The 21,251-nt window shown below is 41.4% G+C and overlaps 1 protein-coding gene across 4 annotated transcripts in view; it reads left to right on the forward strand.

The window, feature by feature from the left end:
* The window catches only part of 4933416E14Rikl (RIKEN cDNA 4933416E14 gene like), a 30,103-nt gene extending 11,070 nt beyond the window's left edge, over window positions 1-19,033 (forward strand). For 2 of the 4 annotated variants that reach the window (XM_063279912.1, XM_063279913.1), the window contains one exon: window positions 16,424-19,033. In XM_063279912.1, the coding sequence (XP_063135982.1) occupies window positions 17,636-18,157 (522 nt within the window). In that variant the 5' untranslated portion in view covers window positions 16,424-17,635 and the 3' untranslated portion in view covers window positions 18,158-19,033. Of the gene's footprint in view, window positions 1-16,423 lie in introns of those variants that run through there. The other 2 variants (NM_001419523.1, NM_001106954.2) reach the window with 2 other exon arrangements.
* The last annotated feature ends 2,218 nt before the right edge of the window (window positions 19,034-21,251 follow it).

Here is a 21,251-nt window from a genome sequence, read left to right on the forward strand (position 1 = left end):
TGGCTGGCTGATCTCCATGAGACTCCTGACCATTTTTTGAAGAGAAAGAGAGGAGTGGATTGGTGTTCGGGGGGCAGGAGGGAGTGGAGGAGCTGAGGTGGGGGACGAAGGGGAGGGATTGGAAAGAGATGAGGGAGGGAAAAGTACTGTGGAGGTGTAGGGTAAAAACAGAGAAAATACATATATAAATAAAATAAAACAGCTTTTTGAAAAGTCCTCATATGAAATTATAAGACAAGGAGCCTCCAATGACCCACGCAGCTTACCCTTAAGAGTAGTTTCTTTCCTCAGTGAGAAAATAAATGTTCCTGTGCAAGTGGTTATCAATGAGGTCGGTTCTGGGTTAGGGATGGGGGCATGTGTCCACTTCTCCTTACAGCTCTAGGACCCCATCTGGTGAAGACTTGTACAGGCCCTGTGCCTGCTGCCTCAGTTTCTGTGGGGTGCATCAGTCCCGTTGATGTAGAAGGCCCTGTTTTCTTAGTGTCTTCCATCCATCCCTTCGGACTCATACACTCTGTCTTCTCCTCTGAAGGGTTTCCTGGTCCCTACGGGAAGGAATTTGGTGGAGACATCCCATATTGGGCTGAGCGCTCCAACTTCTCTCATTCTGCATACTTTCTGGTTGTGGGTCTCTGTATTTGTTCCCATCTGGTACTGGAGAAAGCTTCTCTGATGATGGCTGATCTGTGAGTATAGCAGAATGTCATTAGGAGTTATTTTATGGCTATAATATTTTAGACCAGTATTATTTGGTTTTATTCCGGGTCTCTGGGCTATCTAGTGTTAGATTCATCATCACCAAGGTAGTGTCCAGTACGGGTTCCATTTTGTGAAGTGGGCCTTAATTTGAACCAGTTATTGGTTGGTTACTCCCATAAGCGTTGTGCTACCATTGCACTAGTGTATCTTGCAGGCAGTATACCATTGTAAATCACAGGGTTTGTAGTTGGGACCGTGTTTATATTTCTCTTTTAATAGCTGGCCTACTTGCTTTTCTGGTGGACTTGGCTGGCAGTTTCCAGAAAATACCTGCTGGAGAAGGAGGGGGTGGCTAGGATAACAAGATGAGTGGGGAGGGAGGATGAAGAAAAGGGAAGACTGACTGCAAGGTGTCGTCTGCTACAGACCTGGGGGTGAGACTGGGCAATTAGATTTGGAAGAAAAGAAGGAGAGGTGAGGATCAGAAGATAGGTTCCTTGCTTTCGTGGCCAGAGTGGCCTGCTGGAGTTGAGGACTAGAATAAAGTGATGGGGTTGGGGGAGGTTACAGTGGAAGATTTGTATGATCTGAGATGGGAACAGGGAGGGAGTCAAGGCAGCAGCAAGCAGCTACAGAGCTGGGAATGAGCCTTGCAGGAGGAAAGGTGGGGAGGTGTGTGTGTGGGGGGGGGGGGCTGCAGTTAACCTATGCTTGCTGGATTTCGAGGCTGGTGGAAAGTAATGAGTGAAATGAAGGACAGTTGGAGGATAAGATTGTTGTGATTTGTTCAAGTTGAGGAAAGAGAGAAAGGGGAGGCTGCAGAAGGCTGCAGCAGGCAGTCTGCTACAGAACTGTGGATAAGACTGGGGATGAGAGGAATGCAGGAGAGGTAGAGATCTAAGTTAGTCCACCTGGTTCCTTCATAGGTCTGAATTTATCCCAAATCAATTATGTTATTTTTATAACATTTGCTTCAGAGAAAGGTCCTCAAATGCTGACTAACAGTATTGAATTAGGTAATATAATGTTGAGTCAGACAGGCTTTTGAAAAGATCATTTGTAAGATGCTTGGATACATACATATATAAAGTGAAATAGTCACTACGGTCAAGCAGCCTAACATATCCTTTATCTCAGTTAGCTTTTTCTGTGGTAAAAACATCTAAAATCTATACTTTGACAAATTTATAGTATATTTTATTAACTAGAGTTTTATGTTATACATTTTATAGATATGTATAGCCCATGTAGCTGCAACATGGTATTGTTTGACCTACTTCTCCAATTCTTCCCTTCCCCATTCTCCTGACAAGTACTATTCTATTTCTATATCCTTGACTTTCTCATCCTTCTCGACACCATATGTAAGATAAATCTGAATCCTGCAGTATTTTGACTTTCAAAGTCTTGCTTATTTTATTTATCATCACATCTTCCTAGTTTATTCAAGTTGTCACAAACAACAGCACCTTCTTATTTTAAGGCTGAAAAATGTTCCATTGAGTATATATTCCTTATGTTCTTTAACCCTTCATCCATCCACTGACAGACACTGAGGTTGACTGCATGTCTTGGATGTTGTCAATAGTGTTATAGTAAATATAGCTATGCAGATTTCGCTAAGGATGTTAGTATTATTGCCCTTGATATATATTCATAGGTGAAATGTCTGAGTTGCATGATACATCATATTAAAAACCCCTAGAGGAACCTCCATATTGTTTTCAATTATAATGAATTTGTCTTTTCATAACTAATGGGTGAAGTTTTCCTCTGTGTTACATTCCGGTTAGTACTTCTTCTGGAGGGTAGTTGGTAGATACCTAGGAAAAGGGGAACAAGGAAAAGAAAAAAGAGAGTAAAGGAAGGTAAGTGATGATCTGCCTTTAGCAAAAGTCTAGCTAGCATCAGCCTAACCCTACAAGGAACTCTGGAGCAAGGATAACACCACAGAGTTTTCTTCCTTGTGGCAAAGGGTCTTTGTTCCTATAGGCTAAGCATCTCTTGTCTAGAATGCTTGCTTCCAAGAAGCATTGAGATTTCAGAGTTTTGCAGATTCTGAATTATTCACACAAAAAGTTATTCACGTTTTTGCGTGTCATATCAGTGCTCAAAAGCATCATTTCAGAGCATTTGTGATTCTAGATATTTTGAATAGCCATGCTCAACCTTTCCATAGCAGTCAGTCATTGGTTGTATTGTGTGTACAACTTCACAGGCATGGCTGGGTAAGGTGTCGACCAGCTGAGAGCAGTTCTCCACAGAAGAGTGCAGCTGCGAACTGTTAGCAGCCAGCACTCAGAGCTGCTAAATATAAAATAAACAGAGCCGGTCCTGGCTTTTGGTAAACTAGAGTAAGCAGCTGGGGATGGGTGTGGCAAACTTGTAAACAGGGCCTGGGTGGGGCAGCCACGCCATCTTTACAATGATGAGTCATACATTTTAGTAGGGATAATCACCAAGTGCTGCCATTTCCTCTAAAGCAGAGAGCTTCTTTTTTTTTTTTTTTTTTGCTTGTTTTTTTTTTTTTTTTTTTTTTTTTTATTAACTTGAGTATTTCTTATATACATTTCGAGTGTTATTCCCTTTCCCGGTTTCCGGGCAAACATCCCCCTCCCCCCTCCCCTTCCTTATGGGTGTTCCCCTCCCAACCCTCCCCCCATTGCCGCCCTCCCCCCATAGACTAGTTCACTGTGGGTTCAGTCTTAGCAGGACCCAGGGCTTCCCCTTCCACTGGTGCTCTTACTAGGATATTCATAAGCAGAGAGCTTCTAAGCAGTTGTGACATTGCAGGAACCATTCCTACAGTGAAACAATCGACCTCCAGGGCACACAAGAGAGGGCACGAGACTCCCTTGAGAAGCTTATTAAAGATGCAGGTTCCAATGTCAATGTGGAGATTATTCTTCCGGAGCTCTGCTAGGGGAGCTACTTTGTAACATGTTCATGTTCATGTTTCTCTTGGAGAGTATGGGGGTGGTCACGAAATCCAAGCTATTTCAATGATGACAAACATCCTTCTATTTAAAAACATGTTCCCACAATCAAAGCTAAAGTGTAGAACTGAAAATTCAGCAGTTCCTTCTATAGTGACATTGATAACCGTAAAAGGTATTTTATAGGGTATTTTAATTAAGCCTGCATCAATTTCCTGTTGGAGGGATCCAAGCAATTGCTTTATAAGGAGCCTGGAATGAAGTGATTGTAAGCATCTGGGACACAGAAGCAAAAGTTCACAGCATGAGCCATGGGATTTGCAGAATTCTAAATGGCAGTTGACTCCATCGGCAGTGAGTCAGCATTTTAGAATCATCCTCAGATAATCCAAGGGAATCTGAGGCTTACCAGCAAAAAATTCTTAAGGCTGCTTACTGAATAGCTGACATACTGAGTAAAAATGTATGGAGGGTCTGGGAGAGAAGCATCTATTCCTGAAGTTGTGGTTGTCCATTTAAGTTGACATCAGCATCAATTCTATGGCCTTTCAGTATAAGACACAGTATATTGATCAATATTCATGTCTGCTTAACAATACCAGTTCTGGGTTGGTGATCTATAAGATCAGAAATTGAACAGTGTTTCCAAAGGAGCGACATAAAAGAAAAAAGAAGCTAGTAGTATGACATATAGGAGTAATTTAATTTAAGCCTTGATTGCAATCAAATTTGATGACTAGCCTTGGCTACATAGCAAGCTCCAGCCTGTGCTACATACAGAGTAAGATCCTGTCTGAGTGCTGAGTGTGGTGACTTATATCAGGAATTCCAGAATTCAGGAAGCTGAGACAGGAGGATGTTTTCAAGCGTCCAAGGCTACTGTGGGCTACACAGTGATTTTTAAGCCAACCCAGGCTATAGCGTGAGGCTCTGTCTTTACAATGAATGAAATAATAAATAAATTTTAAAACATAAGACTCACAGCATATGACTCATAACTCACAGCAAAGATAGAGCCCATCAGTGTGGGAGGGGTTCATGAGGCCCCACTCCTGACTGAGGAGTTATTGACACTCAATAGTTGCTACAGGAAAGGGAATTGTTTTTCTTCAGGACTCTGCTCCATGCTCTACTAAGCAGCCCCATAGCCATGCTCATGCAAGAACCCCCAATTAAACTCTAATAGAAAAAGACACAAAAGAAGGAAAAATATTGGTTGGGAACTGTAAGGGTTTTAGAGAGTAGGGGGCTAAGAGAGGGCAATGGGGGAGATATGCGCAAGATACACTGTATGCATGTATGAAATCATCAAACCTATTAATACAAAGGATTAAACACTCAAAGCATAAGACCTTGTCTAAAAAGAAATATGTAACAAATAAATAAACTAAAATTAGAGTAACAAATCCATGGCCTTCCATGTGTTTAAGAGAATTTGTCTATGTACTGTGAGAACTATATACTGTGCGAGTTATATACTGTGAGGACTATATACTGTGAGGGCTTGGGAAGATCTACTTAATTAGACAAAGTATTTTCCCACAGAGAATTTAAAAGAAAATAAACAATTAGTTATATACTGCTGCATACATTGCTTTTGTTCGTTTTTCTGTCACTTTATTTGGTTAGCAAACACACTACTACATAGTAAATAAAGCTGTTGCTATACTCATTTTAGGATGATTTGTCTTATTCATTGTTTTATTTTTAGATGTTTAACTGTGTTTTTAAAGGATTTAAAACACTCTCCTACACATAAATATTACTGTACATTAAACATATTTCCCACCCCACCTGCATTAGACCCTGTTGTTCTCCAAGTCCCTGTTTGTTTGACCTATTCTTTAAGATCAAATGGAAACTGGGTTTCATATGGTTTTATTTCAGGAAAGTGGACACAAGAGGGAGTATGTTACAATTTTATGGGCTATTAAAAACACAAAAAAGTATAATGATTACTGAGGTCAAAATGCCATTTATGGTCAAAGCAAATAAATATGATTGGCTGCTTCCAAAAGGGTATTACAGAGGCTGACCTTTGCTCAATGACATATTTATAAATATATCATACCTCTCTAAAGATATGTGAAGCACCTGGCTGTTTACATTCACAGTAATGACTGACTCTTTGTCTGCTTCTGACATACAGTTAAATGAGCTTGTTGCTTGTTGATAAATCCTCACAGGACTCAGAAGGTCAAAGCAAAGAACCAGCATTGTATGTCAACCTGTGATCATCTATCTTACATCCTTGAGGAAAAAGTAGCCTTGGATTGAAGTGATGAGTTGTACACAAGAACTGATTCATGGGCCTCATGTTTCTAGCTTCTTTTATGTGCTCATGAAAGCAAGCAGACTAGACTAGTCATGCCTCTGAGGAGAGGTTCAAAACAATAACTTGGGATGAGTTGCTAAGGCAGCCTGGGAGCTGTGATCCTGTGAGGCCATTTTGTTGCCTGGATGTTGTAGTCTCTCAGGGAACACAGAGACCATGCAATGAGTGTGGATGAACTTGGACAAGCACATCTTCCTTATTGGGTATGTTTTCTGGGGATGTGATTTTGAGATATAGTATAGGAGGTTGTGTGTTTATTCATAATTGTACCCCTGGGATCAACATCTGAAGAGAAAAAAGTTAAGGAAACAGGAGTTTGCAGAAAAAGGACAGCTGTGCCAGTGTCTCAGTGATGGTTCCAAAGACCCCCCCCCCCACAAAGGCACTCTGGAGCTAGAATGTTGCCTCAGAATTGTCTTGAGTTGGGGCAAGATGGGTGAAAATGTATATTCCTGTACCTGTATGTCACCATATATGGTCACCCCAGGAACTCATGAAACTATCTGATTGTTCAACGTATTGTCTTCAATTGAGATAGCTTTTAAGTGAGCTACGAATTGAGGGCTATTGACTGTCAGTTTTCCTCACAGCCGGGATGTCATGCACTTTATTGTAGGGGGATCTGCACTGCCCTAATTAGTACACTCCCTCAAAACTGGGCTTTGGCTTATCCAAGTGACATCAGCTGATAAAAACCTACGATTTCTGCTACCAGCTCTAATAGAGAAGTCAGGATACCTGAGGTTGGTTGCACCTGTCACTCAGAATAATGTTATTTCAAGATGTGACACAAAAGGGCAACTGTGCAGGCTTCTTGGCCATCACCCTGTCTACAGGAATAAAGGAAGTGAAAACTAGGGGTGTTTACAGACTTGGGGTATATGTGGAGCATCAGAACAGCGGATGAACATATTACCCAAGTTATTTGACAACAGTAAAGCAGTCAGAGAAAATATCAAAGCAGACAAGCCAGGAATGATGGCTCAGGTTTTTCCACGAAGCACTTGTGAGGCTGAGGCAGGAGGATAACTATGAGTTCTGGATCAGTCTGTTTTGCATAGTGAGACACTGTCTCAACACCTGCCCCCACCAAAAAAAAAACAAACAAAAAACAAGAAACAAAAAACAACAACAACAACAACAACAACAAAAAAAAAAACACACACGGGCCAGTGATACAGTTAAGCAGGCAAAGATACTCACATGCAGGCCTGAAGACCTGCATTCAAATCTCAGAACCCATGTAACGGCAGAAGGAAATAACTGACTCCACAAACTTGTCCTCTGATACCCCATGAAGTGAAAACTTCTGGTTTGTCTAAAAAGTCAGTTATGTCAAATGATGCTTTGCTGGGACACACAGGTAAAAGGTTTGCTATAGCAAACATGGGAAAGGGTGCATGATGTTCAGACAGATTATAAGTATAACCCCACAGATAGTGGGAACTTGAGCACTGGTTTCCTTTGCTCTGCCTCACTATTCTTTGGAAGGCACACATGGGTTGTTTCACTTTACATTGTGTTGCTGAGCTCCATATTTGGTGATACCTTAGAGAGAAACTCACCAAAACCCTTCTTCTGAGGTTTGGGCAACTTCAGGCTGGTTGGCAAGCCTTGTGGTTTCTTCTGGATTAAATGGTTCTTGCTGGTTCGTGTGTGGTGTCTGCCAGGGGGACTGGACTGCAGCTACTGATACTTATTTGGGGTGTGCAACTGGACTGAACTGCTTATATCCTGACAGTGAAGATTGGACCCCAACCAAAAGAACTCTTTCTAAACAGGTCTACTTCCCCCGTGTCCTAATATTTTTCTCTTCCACTGCCTCTGCTGGGTGGTGGGCTAGAGGAAAGAGTGAACCCTTAATAAAGTAGGTTGGAAAAAAATTATGCCTACACTTCCCCCCACACACATACAACAGCAGAGCATGTACACATACATTAATAACAATAAATACAATTAAAATTCATTGCAATTCAGGAGAAAGCACAGCACTTGAATGAGCATTACAGAGACTGACCTTGACTAAGTGCCTATGCACATTACATACATATAATCTCGTGAAATACTTTTGCAGTTTACTCATGGTAGACTTTAATGCACCCATTTTAGGGACAAATAAGCCATTTTTGAAAGCAACTTAGTCAAAATTGTACAGCTGCTAAGTGGCAGAGACCCTGAACACAAACACTAATTTGCTGGATTATACGACTGAGGCAACCTATTATCTCTCTATTCCTCAGTTTCTTCAGTTTTAAGACAGGAATGGTAATGTCTGTTTCTTCTAGCTATTATGACTATTATGTGTATTATTAGAGTCCTCAGAGCAATGTCTGCCATCCCTTATGAGCTATAGAGCTGCTTACCAAGTGAATTGGTTGGTGCAGTTCCAAAGCCTACTCGATAGACTGGCACACTATCCTGGCACACTCATTCTTAGAATGTGCCTGGAAAGAGGGAGGCAGCCTAAGTCAAAAGAAGTAGCTATGTTTCCAGGCAACCAATCATTCACTCATTCACAGATAATGTGCATCTTTGTATTTGTGCTAGGCAATTTTCTAAGTAGTAGAGGCAAAACAAGAAACAGATGCACCACATGCTCAGATGTTGCAGAAGTTATATATGTATATGTATTGTATTATGTATGTAGTATATATATTCTATATCATATATATATATATTTAATGGAGAATATTGGTAAGAGAAATGAATTAACTGAAAGCAGGAATCAGCTCAGGGAAGTATGTTAGTGGGGTCAGGAGAAGGTGTAAATGTGTGCTCTTTTAGAAAGAAAGATGAAGAAACCCATGATGGTGTGGTACTAGAACAGAGACCACAGTGAAATGAGAAAGAATTCTGGTGGTAATTGGAGAGACAAGACCCTACAGGTTACATAACATTAAGGGTTGTCATGAGTGACAGATAGAAGTTGCCCTTGGAATGATAAGTCCTTAGTTCAAGCAGTGTTCTTCCCTGGGACAGATGCCCAGAAGATGGCTGACAGCTGAAGGCCTCCTTCCAGCAGCCTTACTAGTATCAAGGACAATGACTGCTTTACCTTGAAGGGCTATCTAGGGGTCATATCACCTCCAGTCGCCTAGTGGCACTTCTGTTCATTGTTCTATTTATGTAGCTTTTGTACAAATCGATTGTTACCTCCAAAAAGTAAATGCAAAACATTCTGAAATTTCAACAACATTCTTGGGAAAAAGTGCAAAGGTTAAATGGTACTTTGGATTTAAGTAGCTAGTCAGTCAATGCAATACTGGACCAATGATCCCTGGATCACACAGGGGTATGGGAGGAGAAGCCCTTGGCCCTGCCAAGGTGGACACCCCAGTGTAGGGGAATGTCAGGGCGGGGAGGCAGGAAGGAGTGGGTGGTTGGGTGGGGGTACACCCTCATAGAAGAAAGAGGGGGATGGGATAGGGGATTTATGGATGGGAAACCAGGAACAGGGATTGACATTTGAAATGTAAATAAAAAATATCCAATAAAAAAAGAAGAAGAAAAAAGTCTACATCTGAAAGTTCTTTGGACAAGAGCACTGGCAGATGAGTGGTTTGAAAATGTGATACCATAAATTCTTTCGCAACTTGATAACACATCAGCACTGCCCACATGTTCTAGAAGCCCTGTGAGAAAAGAAGGTTATCATAATTGCTTTGTGATATTGGCAATGGTTAGTTCTGAGGTCAGGTTCAGACTTCCCAGTTTCTGAATTGTAAGCAGTAAATGTTGTTACTTTGTTCAGGAGATAGTGGCTGGACACTGTGGTAAGGATGAAGTCTCTGCTCTTTAAAGTGTCTTAATCATGATTTTGGCAGTATGGAAGCCTTGGAATTAGTAAACTGAGCAGCCATTTTGATAGCAGAAAAATAAGCTACTGTTTGAATCAGGGAGGGAGCTTTCAGCTGTTGTTTGTTGACCCGATCTGAAAGAAACAAGATGACAGATTGGACAAGCAGCACACCATGCAATTTATGCCCTTCACGGACTGTCAAACATTAATTTAATTTAATTTTAATCATTACCATCTGGTACTTATATAGCAAGACAGTTCCAAATAGATGTTTCCTTATCTTGAACTAGTGAACAGAACTGTGTTTTGGACAGCAGCCACTTGCACGCACTCCATGGAAGGGGCAAAAACAGCACCAGAGGGGAGAATCATAACAATGTCAGGCACGTAGCTATCAGCAGCCCAGGAATCTGTAAATGGGATCTGCTGTTGGTAGTGTCCCCACTGTGGGTCAGTAGACCCTTCCGTAGCCCATCATGAAGGCAGAAGTACCAAGCCACAAACTCATATTCCTGAATATCAGGAAACGGCTGTTTTTTTTTTTTTTTTTTGGGTGACCGTGACCTCTACTCCTAGAGAAGCCCAAGTGACAGATTATATAATTATTGAGCTCTGGCAATTTGGATACAGATTGGACCTAAATGGCCTTTAAGCTTCACTTATCTCTGAGAATTTGTGATTCTTTGTATAGATAATTGTGCATGGACCCTGTAAGGAATGAGATTAAACATAAAAAATGCATATATAATAAAGCTCTACAGGTCAAGTTAGTCCCAAAGGAAATTTTCCTTTCTTCCCAGTCCCCAGATTGAGTGTAGGGTTACTAGTGGCTAGTCTGCAGTAGGCTCGGTGCCAAACAGCTCATAAGGATTGGAGAAGGAAGCCCTTTGTATTTCTTAATTTTAACATCTCCATTGCCAAGTAGCTTCTTAAAAGCTGGAGGATGTCAGTCAGCAAGCTTGTCCTGACTCCAGGAGTTAAACACTGCAGATTGTTCTTACTTTATGAGCAAAGATTGTATGACTTTGTAAGGAGAACACGTTTTTTCCCTTTCCTCTGAAAATAGAATCAGGTCTTCGCCCCCCGGTTTCCTGTAGTAATCTGTTGTATGTCACTATCTCCCTAGCCAAACAGCTGCCATCTCCACAAGGTCAGCTATGCTTGCTTGCAAGAGGCTTGCAGATTGCGGACATTCCTTCAGAGAAGGAGGCAGGGGGCAGGGAGGGTTGTGAGACCAGCTCCTGAGTACTTAATCATCCCTCAGAGCCATGTGTGCAACTCAGCTCAAATTGCAATGTGGCCTCCAGTTCTTGGGGAGGGCTACTGGGGAAGACTAGAGGAAAGGCCTTCATTTACGTGGATGTGAGGAAGCTGTCTCCACTGTAGCTGTTCTGGGGTCACCCACACTTCTGTTAGTAACTCCTCACTCACATTACATAAGTAAGACCAAAAGGCTCTCTGGTACCACACATACACACACCAGGATGAACTGATGTAGAATCATATTTGGTTTGTCATTGTGACTTTAGGAGGAGGGGGTAGATATGGTTCACCTCTCTCTCAGGAAAGGAACATTGGCAATATAATTTATACACATGCTTTTTGTCAAAAATCCAGACATTTAGGAAAGTAATGAAGTGATAGTGCACAAATATAGACAGTTATTAATCTTATTTTGGTATGTATGTCTACACACACACACACACGATTATGTAATGGCTAAAGGAAATAAAAATTTCTTGTTGGGTGATTTTCTTCTCAGGTCAAGATGTCAGAATGAGCAGAAGAAATACATGGAGGCTTCAAGGAGGGAAAGGGAGAATGGTATTAAAAGTCTCCATTTCAAATTTCAAGACTCAGTGTTCTTTCCAACTCCAGCTATGTCTCTCCAACCCACATCTTGGCAACCACCAAGGCCAGACCATCAAGCACTTCTGAAATACAAGGCCACCTCACTACATAATGTATATCTTCTATTCTTTCTATGAAACATTTTTTATTATAAAGAAAAACAGAAAACACTTTCATCCTAGAGGACAAGGGGCAAGTGCAACGACAATAAACGTACAAAAGAGGAAACACAGCTCATGACAAAGCAGAAAGTCATTTTTGTCCTCTTTTCTGACTGGAAGGAGTATCTTTCCCTATGTTTCCAGGGTTTTGTTGTTGTTATTCTTATAGAGAATGATTCTTTCATACAGAACCTATTCTGATACACATACAATCATGTTAAAAGGACATAATCCACAAATGCATTTGGCCCTTGGCAAGTACAGAATTTCAGCTTCTGCTTGGAGGGAAATCCAGCCACAAGTTCTTGAATTACCAGAGAGTAGAGGTCCACAGAAGCCGACTAGATAAGGAACAGTGGGAGTGACCCAGTGTGTTTCAGTTAAAGAAGGGATATCTTTGATCAGTGGGAAAATGGGCTGGGTTTATTCTCTACATCTGTGGAAATTAAGACTAGAGAGAGTCAAATATAGAATGAGTCACAGAGATGACACCTACAGTTAAAGGAACGTGGGGAAGGGGAGTAATAGCAGCCAATGTTTACAGAAGGATTTACCTGTTTTTGTTTTACACGTATGAGTGTTTTGCCTGCCTATATACATGCGTGGGCACTGCCTATGTGCCTAGTGCTCATGGAGACCCATAGAGAGAGCCAGAGTCTCTAGAACTGGAGTTACAGAAGGTTGTAGGAGCTAGAAATTATACCCGGATCCTCTGCAAGATCAGCCAGTGCTCCCAGCTGCTGTGCCATCTCTTGAGCCTCCAAGGCAGCTGATCTTTATTTATTATCTATTTTATGTCCTAAGTTGTGTTACATTCCTTGGACTACTGCACTTCTTCCCAGTATCTCAAAAGGTAACTAAAGAGTACTTTCTCTGTAGCTATGAAGGGTAAGAGTTGGAGAAGTCAAATAACTTGCCCAAAGTTATGTACCTCTTGGTAGAAAAATCAGATAGACTCTCAGATCTGTTTGGGTCACAGTGGCCCTGTTTCCTCCATATCTCACTGTTTGGAAATGGAATGAGTAGTCATTATGAGCTAATGTGTTCCTTGGGTTGGGATAAATTAAAACAAAGACTGGATGCATTTTTAAGGGAACAGAGCTACTACACGTAGTTTCTGACAACCCCTTGTACTATATCTTGCAACAAGTGCCATAAATAAAACCTATCACTCTTTCTTCTAGAATGTCTTCTGTATTCTCAATTACAGTGATAGTTTTCGGCAAAGCCATCATTCTCAGAAAATGGAACTGAAGATATAGTCCCATGAAGGGGAGAGGATCAAATCCACTTTTAGCAGTTAGTAACCAAATCATATTCTCTCAACAATCACCATCCTAATGCATGCAGTGCAAGTCTTCCAGAAGCAACCACTGTTCTCTCTCTTAGGAATTTCATTTTTTGTTATGCTCTGTTTTGTTTTGTTTTATAGGGAAACAGAGAGTGCTAGAAAATGAACACTTTCCGAGGCAGCTCTCAGTCAGTGATTGAAAACCTATCTAAATCTTGCCAGATATATTTGGGAATACAAAATGAACCCTGGTTGAGGATGGTTTCTACTTGCTTGTGGTGCCCATAGTAAATGTGTCTGAAGGGATGTAGGATGTGGTGAGGCAGCGCTGTTTGGGTGGGCTGTAGGCGAAATTCTCTGAGCTGGAGAGAGACAGGTGGAGTGAAGAAGAGGCTGTCTCTGTGTGTGTGTGTGTGTGTGTGTGTGTGTGTGTGTGTGTGTGTGTGTGTGTGTGTGTGTTGGAGGAGAAAAATGATGATCCAACCTTTTTTCATAACATTGCCTGGTGTCAAACAGTCCCTTGTCTGAAATAGATGAACAGGTTAGAGCTAAACTCTGAATTCCTTGTAGTTACTTTTAGAAAATTGCAAGTACACAGAGACCATTTCATTCTTTGTGCGGCATCAATTTTCAGGTGAGTGCAGTTAGAAGGACAAGCCCTTAAGAAGCCATTTCATAGCTTTTCAGGTTCTGACTTGATAGGGATATTTTGACTTTTTATTTAATTGTTTTGGAGCTACTGAAAAATCAGTCTGGACAGTAGTGGCCCAGGCCATAGTCCCAGCACTCAGGAGGCAAAGGCAGGCAGACCAGTGAGTTTAAGGTCAGCCTGGTCTACATACAGATCCAGTTCCAGGACAGCCAGGGCCATTACACGTGCAAACTCTGTTTCAAAAAAAGGCTGTTTTATTACAGACAATGCTGTAAATCAGAGGACAGGATTAGACAAAAGAGGTAAATGACTTCTTAGCTGAAGCTCTGGACCAGATTTGGCCAGTATGCAGACAAATGAGACCCCTGAAGAGCATGGCGGATTTTAAAGGATGGTATTGGAGATATAGAGGGTTTCTAGCCAGCATAGGACTGGCAAGCACAGCTCTGGCAGGCCTTGTCTTTCTCCGCCATCCCACCTGCCTTGCTAAAAACCATTGGATTACATTCCTTATTTGGGCATTTCCTCCTCCTGAGGCTGACTACCAACATCTAGCAATCAAATTATTCAAGTCCGCAATCAAAAGACCCCCCTCCTCTGTTCACCTAAATAACATGCCCAATCAAGACCTACCACCACATCCTAGCCATTCTAAAACACATTCTAAAACAGACCTCCCTTTTTTTCCCTCTTCTTAAAAGTTACATTTGCAAGGTCATTAGCTCCTGTTTTCTGCCTGAGACAAAAGCAGCAGCTTTTATTTCTCTTCCCTGCTTAATAAAGGATCTCTCTGTGAAAATAGGGGTTTGGGTGTGGTTTGTGCCTAATGGAGATCTCTTTCAGCACTGCCCCCTAATCAAAATCTTATCCACATTATGTCTCCATAGACTCCAGCTATGTTTATCCAACCCACCTCTTGGCAACCACCAAGGCCAGACCTTCAAGCACTTCTGAAATACAAGGCCACCTCTCGACATAATGTACATCTTCTTTCTATGAAGCGTTTATTATTATTATTATTATTATTATTATTATTATTATTATTATTATTTTTATCCTAGAGGGCAAGGGGCAAGTATAACATCACTTTTTTGTCCTCTTTTCCTGACTTTTCCTTTCCCCATCTTTTCAGGGTGTTGTTGTTGTTGTTCTTATGTAGAATGATTCTTTCATGAAGAACCTATTCTGATACGCATTCAATCAGATTAAAAGGACGCAATCCAAAAATGTATTTGGCTCTTGTTAAGTACAGAATTTGAGCTATCTTCTTGGAAGGAAATCCAGCCACAGACTGTAGAATTACCAGAGGGTAGAGCTCCATAGAAGCCAGCTAGATCAACCATGACAACATCTTTATTCATTAATTTCCTTGTAAAATGAGGTCCTAGTAAGAGTTTCTTGGTATTGTTATATTCTGGAATATATCCCACAGCCAAAAGGTAATACAGCAGGCTATACATTTCCTCCCTAACTACCCTTATATCACTTCTGCCAGTTTGCTATGCTTCATACCCAGTGACAAGGTGTACCTCGGAAGATTGTTAGCACCCATGCCCTTCTCCAGCGGCTCGTTCTTGGGCTAATGAATTTGCTTGCCTAGAAGGTAAGGCCCTGGAAGTTTATATTACCCTGAGGAGGCTCACAGGAGGCGGAGGAGGAGGGCAGGAGTAGGAACCCTCTGTTTCCATGTCTCATATTGAAACAAACTCCAAGGGCAGTTTGTACTCTGGAGGTCTACTTTGGAATTGGGACCAAATAGAGACTTTGTGAACTTACATTTAAAACAAAACAAAACTTTGTTTCTTTTCTGTTCTGTTTCCTCAAGTCCTTTCCATCCTCCCTTGGAGTATTTTTCCAATAAATCCCGTACATAGAAATCCTCATATCAGTATTTGTTTCCAGAGAGTTTGACAAACACAAGATCATTCTAGGCCCATTTGAGTTGGAGGGGAGATAAAGTTTGTGAATTATATCACTCACATGGAATGATCCAGAAACTTATCATCACCAACAAAATAGGTCATTATACTTTTTTTTGGACCATAGTCTTGGGGTGGAGAACTGAGAGAACAGAGCTCTGCCATTTATATATTGCATCCATAACCAGCAAGACCACAAAGGACCCCAAGAGGTATTATAGAAACCTGTTTAGCCAAGGGATGATGGACAAACTAATCTTGCTAAGGTTTTAAATGACTTGTATCTTGAACACTCAAAACTATGCCTCTGTGTTTTCATGCCGGGAAACCCACAAAAAGTCATGCTTTAGCAGAATGGCACTTTAGTGAAATGATCTCAATAATTTTATTACAAAATGGATTGATGATATCCACTCCCCCCCCCGTGTTTTGAGTTCTACTGGTTCACAGTAATTTCTCATTCTGCAATTTAACTTGGTAGCACATTAGTGACATACTAATGTCTCCCCTTTAAAGGCAAGAAAACTGAGGCCAAAAGAGGATGTAGTCCTGACATGATACTGACAACAAAGTGTTTAATCAGCCAACACCATATAGCTCTGAGTCAGGTTCTTTTCTGTCCACAGACATGAGTATCACATGGTTTATATTGCAAACCTGAGTGCTGAATGGAGACTGCAGGCTTCATTTTAAATTTTGAAGTACACGTTCTCAGCAGCAGAGAAGTTAACTTTGAAAGTTGTTGCAAAAATAATTGATATTTCCTTTCATTTACAGGAAGATCCCAAAGTTAGAGCCGAGGTTTCCTTTTTTCCGTGGGGTTCAGAGATTTTGCCATGAATAGGGTGTGGCTGTTTGACAGAAAGCACCGGAAAGTGTTCTGATTGTGCGACAGCTCAAGGTTAGTGGTACTTCGCAAAGAAAATGCGCAGCATGTAATCCTAAAGTTGAATGAGACCTTATGAGAGCATTAATGGTCTGTGTCTCTGCCTTTCAGTGGAAACCAGCCAACTTATCATCTTCTGTATGTGCTTAATTTTGATAAGATTTATAAACATACTCTATTTCATTTTTAATCCCATTCACATTGTGTTTTAGCTAATGGTGGAATGTTTACAATAGTTAGACAATTGACCTTTATGACATTCCAAAGAACTTTTCAGGTCCAGTGAATGCAAGAAGTGAATGATACACACTGCATAGAAAACAGTATGCTTTTTTACAACTACGGGAGTTCTTGTTGGCATGATTAGTGAAATGAAAACAGATAAATGTGATTATGTATGCTTAGGACTTGGAAAGCACTTGGAAAGTTCAGCAACGTCCTTGGATAAATAGGGAGTTGAAGCCAGTTTCAACTGCATGAGAAGCTACAGAGAAACAAATTATACACAAGTTCAATCTTTGGTGTGCTGCCATTTTCATGTTAATCTAGAAAGAATAAGGTGACTGTATAATAAATATTCCAAACAAAGATCCTTCATAGGGAGATAGGGGTGCTATTAACATTTATGTCGGAACAGTAAGACTACTCTGAGAAAAGGGGATTAATGACTACTTGCTGAGATAGCGAGGGACTATGAGCAGAGTCAAATACTGTATCTAGCTCGAAATTAATAAGCAAGGAAGTTTTAAGTCACAGATAATTAAAAGGATCTCATTATGAAAACTTTTGATTTTTTACCTCACCTTAGAATTATGGTTTTAAAAAATGAGACCCCCCCAAACACACACACAACACAAAATCCTCCATTCCAACAACTACAAGATTCAGACAATTAAATTCTTATCTTAAAAGTTTGTGGAACTGTGCACCATATAGTCCCACCCACTGTCCTATTAGAAACTTCCAGTCCCACCCCCCGCCCCCCCCCCCGAACTCATAACTACCTGCTGTTCCGGCCTCTTCACTCAGAACTTCCGGAACGATCTTCAACATTCTGTTTCTGGAAACTTACTTCTTCATAAGCTCCATCTTGCTCACCAACCATGAGTGCCTGGAGCCATCAGAATTACACCACTGAGGTAGAGGCCATGATCGATCGCCTGATCAGCATGCATCTGGAGGCCTCAGATAGGTATCTCTCTCTGGGATTCGTTTTCAAAGATGACTGTTCTGTGGCAGGCCTGGTTCACTTCTTCCGAGATCTGTCTGAAGAGAAGCGTCAGGCTGCCTATCTACTCCTGATGCAAACTCGACAGAGCGACTGCGGCCACTTCTCTAATGGGCCCACGGTGCCCTCATATCAGTGTGATGGGAGCCTGGATGCTATGGAAACTACCTTGGCCTTGGAGAAGAACCTGAACCAAGTCCTTCTGGATCTGCACGCCCTGGGTTCATCCAACGCAGACTTCCAACTCTGCCACTTCCTGGAGAAGCACTTCTTAGAGAAGGAGATGAATCTCATCAAGAAGATTAGCGACTACCTGACCAACCTCCGCCAGCAGGCCAGCGAGGAGGAAAGCCTGAGTGAGTGTCTCCTCAAAAGGCTCACATTGAACAGCGACTAGGGACACTTGGAGTCCATGGCCGGTGGCCTTGAGGCGTTGCCTCTGTTTGCTGATAGCTTCTCGTCCAGCTCAGTACCATCTGCTAAAGCCACATGCCAAATAGAAACAAAGTTTCTTTGCATAGACAAAAACAGCTAATTTGGGGTGGGCTGAAGGATTTGTTGTCTGACAGTCTCTGGCAGTGTTAAGTAAGCCGTTCTTTCCTGAAACCGTGTTTGGTCTGTCCAAAAACCCGTAATAATTCATAAAAATTGTATGCAGTCTTAGTGGTGGTGGGATTTGAACCAATTCTGGCTGCTGGACTGTGCTCCAGCTACATTCTAAAATGTACGGTTGATTTTTGTCTCAGAAAAAGTGAACTGATTATCTGGACTACATCATACTGTACCCCTAACCCCCAACGTGCCATCAGTTACCATCTAATTGCTTTTCTTGATCCCCAAGTTGATGTGATGCCATCTGCTTACTCGAGGGAACCGGAGAAGCAGCAACCCCATGAAAGTCATCGTGGTATCTCTCTAGGTTTGCTGCTGACAATATCTACTATACACTGACCTCTCCACGAAGATTCTCAAGATAAACTTTGGAGTGGACTTATGACTAGAAATAGTGCTTCCACTTGGTAATTGGCTTGTTTTTCCTTTATGGACACGATCAGTAGATCGAAGTTCCCTTTTCTGATTGCCTGCTGAACCTCTTAGGGCTGGCTAACTTTGCAATCCAGATAAGAGTAAATAAGTAAGGCTGCTTAAGCACTACTGTGTGTTACATCGTTTACTAATGTGTCTGTGTGTTATGGATTCTATTATGTCATTTAATGTTAATATTTCTAGACTGCAACGGAGAACATGTAGCTGAATAAACATTGTCACTGCAGATTAAGTTTCTGTTGTTTATTTTCAAGAAGAGAGGTGAAAACTTCAAAGCAACCCTGAGAGAGCCAAAGTGGTTCAAGTAGGGCTGGGTCAGATAGAAGCTGAATCTCAGAGGCCAGGGCAGGAGAAAGAGCAAAAATGTAGCATTGTGGAGAGGGACACTAAATGGAGAATGTGTTTTGTTTTCCTCAGCAGGTTTTTTAATTTTAATTTTAATCTTTTTTGTTAAACTCATAACTTTCATCCTGCAGATAACGATATAATAGTGGTTTTCTGTGAAATTTGGAAAGCTGGAGTTGGAGTTGTAACTTTTTTCTCAAACTGTAGGCTTGGGTGGGGGTTTGGGTGTTGGCAAAGTTGAATTGGGGATTGTGTTAGGGCTTCCTGTTGCCATACCCCAGGTTTAATTAAACCAGCTAGTACAGAAAGAAAAATGGGTACAGAGAGCAGAGATCTCAATTTTATTATTGTTTTATTTATTTAAATCCTAAATATTGTCCCCCTCCTGGTCCATCCTTGCAGAGCTCTTCCGCCCTCCTCTCCCCTTCTGCTCTGAGAGGGTGCTCCCCCTAATATTTCTCCACCCTGGGCATCAAGTTTCTACAGGATTAGGTACAGCTCCTCCTACTCAGACCAGACAAGGCAGTCCTCTGATGCATATGCGCTGGGCCTTGGATGAGCTGGTGTATGCCCTTTTGTTGGTGCCTGGATCTCTGGGAGCTCCCAGGAGTCTGGGTTAATTGATGCTGTTGGTCTTTCTATGGGGTTGCCATCTCCTTCAGGGCCTTCAATCCTTCCCCTAACTCTTCCGCAGGGATCCCCCACCTCTGTCCGAGGCTTGACTGTGAATATCTGCATCTGTCTCAGTCAGTTGCTAAAAGAGCCTCTCAGAGGATAGCCATGCTAGGCTCCTGTCTGCAAGCACAACGTAGCATCAGTAATAGTGTCAGGGATTGATGCCTGCCCGTGCGATGGATGCCAAGTTGGGGTGGTCACTGCCCAGCCATTCCTTTGGTCTCTGCTCCACTTTTGTCCCATATTTCTTTTAGACAGGAACAATTCTGGGTCAGAAAATTTGAAGGTGGGTTGTTGTGCCCATCCATTCACTGGAGGCTCTGTCTGACTAATGGAGGTCTCCTCAGGTTCCATGTCCCCACTGTTGAGCATTTTGGCTAAGGTCATCCCCATTGGGTACTAGGAGCCTCCCCCATCCCAGGAATACCATTCAGCTTTTAAAAACAAGGGCATCATGAATTTTTCAGCCAAATGGATAGGACTAGAAAATATCCTGAGTGAGGTAACTCAGACCCAAAAGGACCAATAATGCATCTGGTGCACAGACATATAGACAAACATTTGTATGATAAGGTAAAAATAAATACATCTACAAAGATACTTTGCATGAAACAGGAAAATCAGTCCTATGAAGGCCAGGACACTGGGCTGGATGCCCTGGAACTGGGGTTGTAGAAAATTGTGAACTGCCATGTGGGCGCTGGGGACCAAACTTGGATCTTCTACAAACATAGTAAGAGGTTTTAAGTGCTGAGTCATTTTCCCACTACTCACACAAAACTTTTGATGATAAAAAGGACTATAATAGAAACATATTTCCTAGAGAAAGCATTTTCCTATTTGCTTATAGTAAGGAGTAAGAGGTATATGGAAGCCGATAACATTTGTCTTGGGTTGGATTAAACATTAAAATCTCTATACTTGATATATAGGAAATAAAACTTCAAATCAGCACTCAAAAGTCTAATAAGTAATAACCTGCAGGTCCAATTTATTTCCTGATAATAACAATGTTTTGGAGGGCCATTAAATCTTCCCAGATAGTCCAAAATAGTCTTTGGTCATCAAAGAATGCTTGCAAAAGAGCAATTTAATGAGCAGGGAATAAATGATTCAAAGACATTATATTACTTTGGCTTTTAAAGAGAGCTAAGGTCCTTGGCAAATTTGTCTGTGAAAAATGGGGATTTTGTGACATTACATTTTGAGAGATTAATTTAGAAACAAATTCCACTGTGATTTTCTCTGTGGGTAAGCACTTTGTGTGTGCACTCATATAGAAGCTTACCAGAAATGGTTTTTATAGGCCCAGGCCAGAGTCCTTTTATCAGTCTTGAAGCCTCTCCTTCATATACCATAAATAATTAGTTTTTTAAGTCAAGTCCCCTATCGTCTTCTTGTCATTGAAATTTGGGGCATACTAA

The sequence above is a fragment of the Rattus norvegicus genome, chromosome X, assembly GCF_036323735.1.
Source record: "Rattus norvegicus strain BN/NHsdMcwi chromosome X, GRCr8, whole genome shotgun sequence".
Taxonomy (NCBI): domain Eukaryota; kingdom Metazoa; phylum Chordata; class Mammalia; order Rodentia; family Muridae; genus Rattus; species Rattus norvegicus.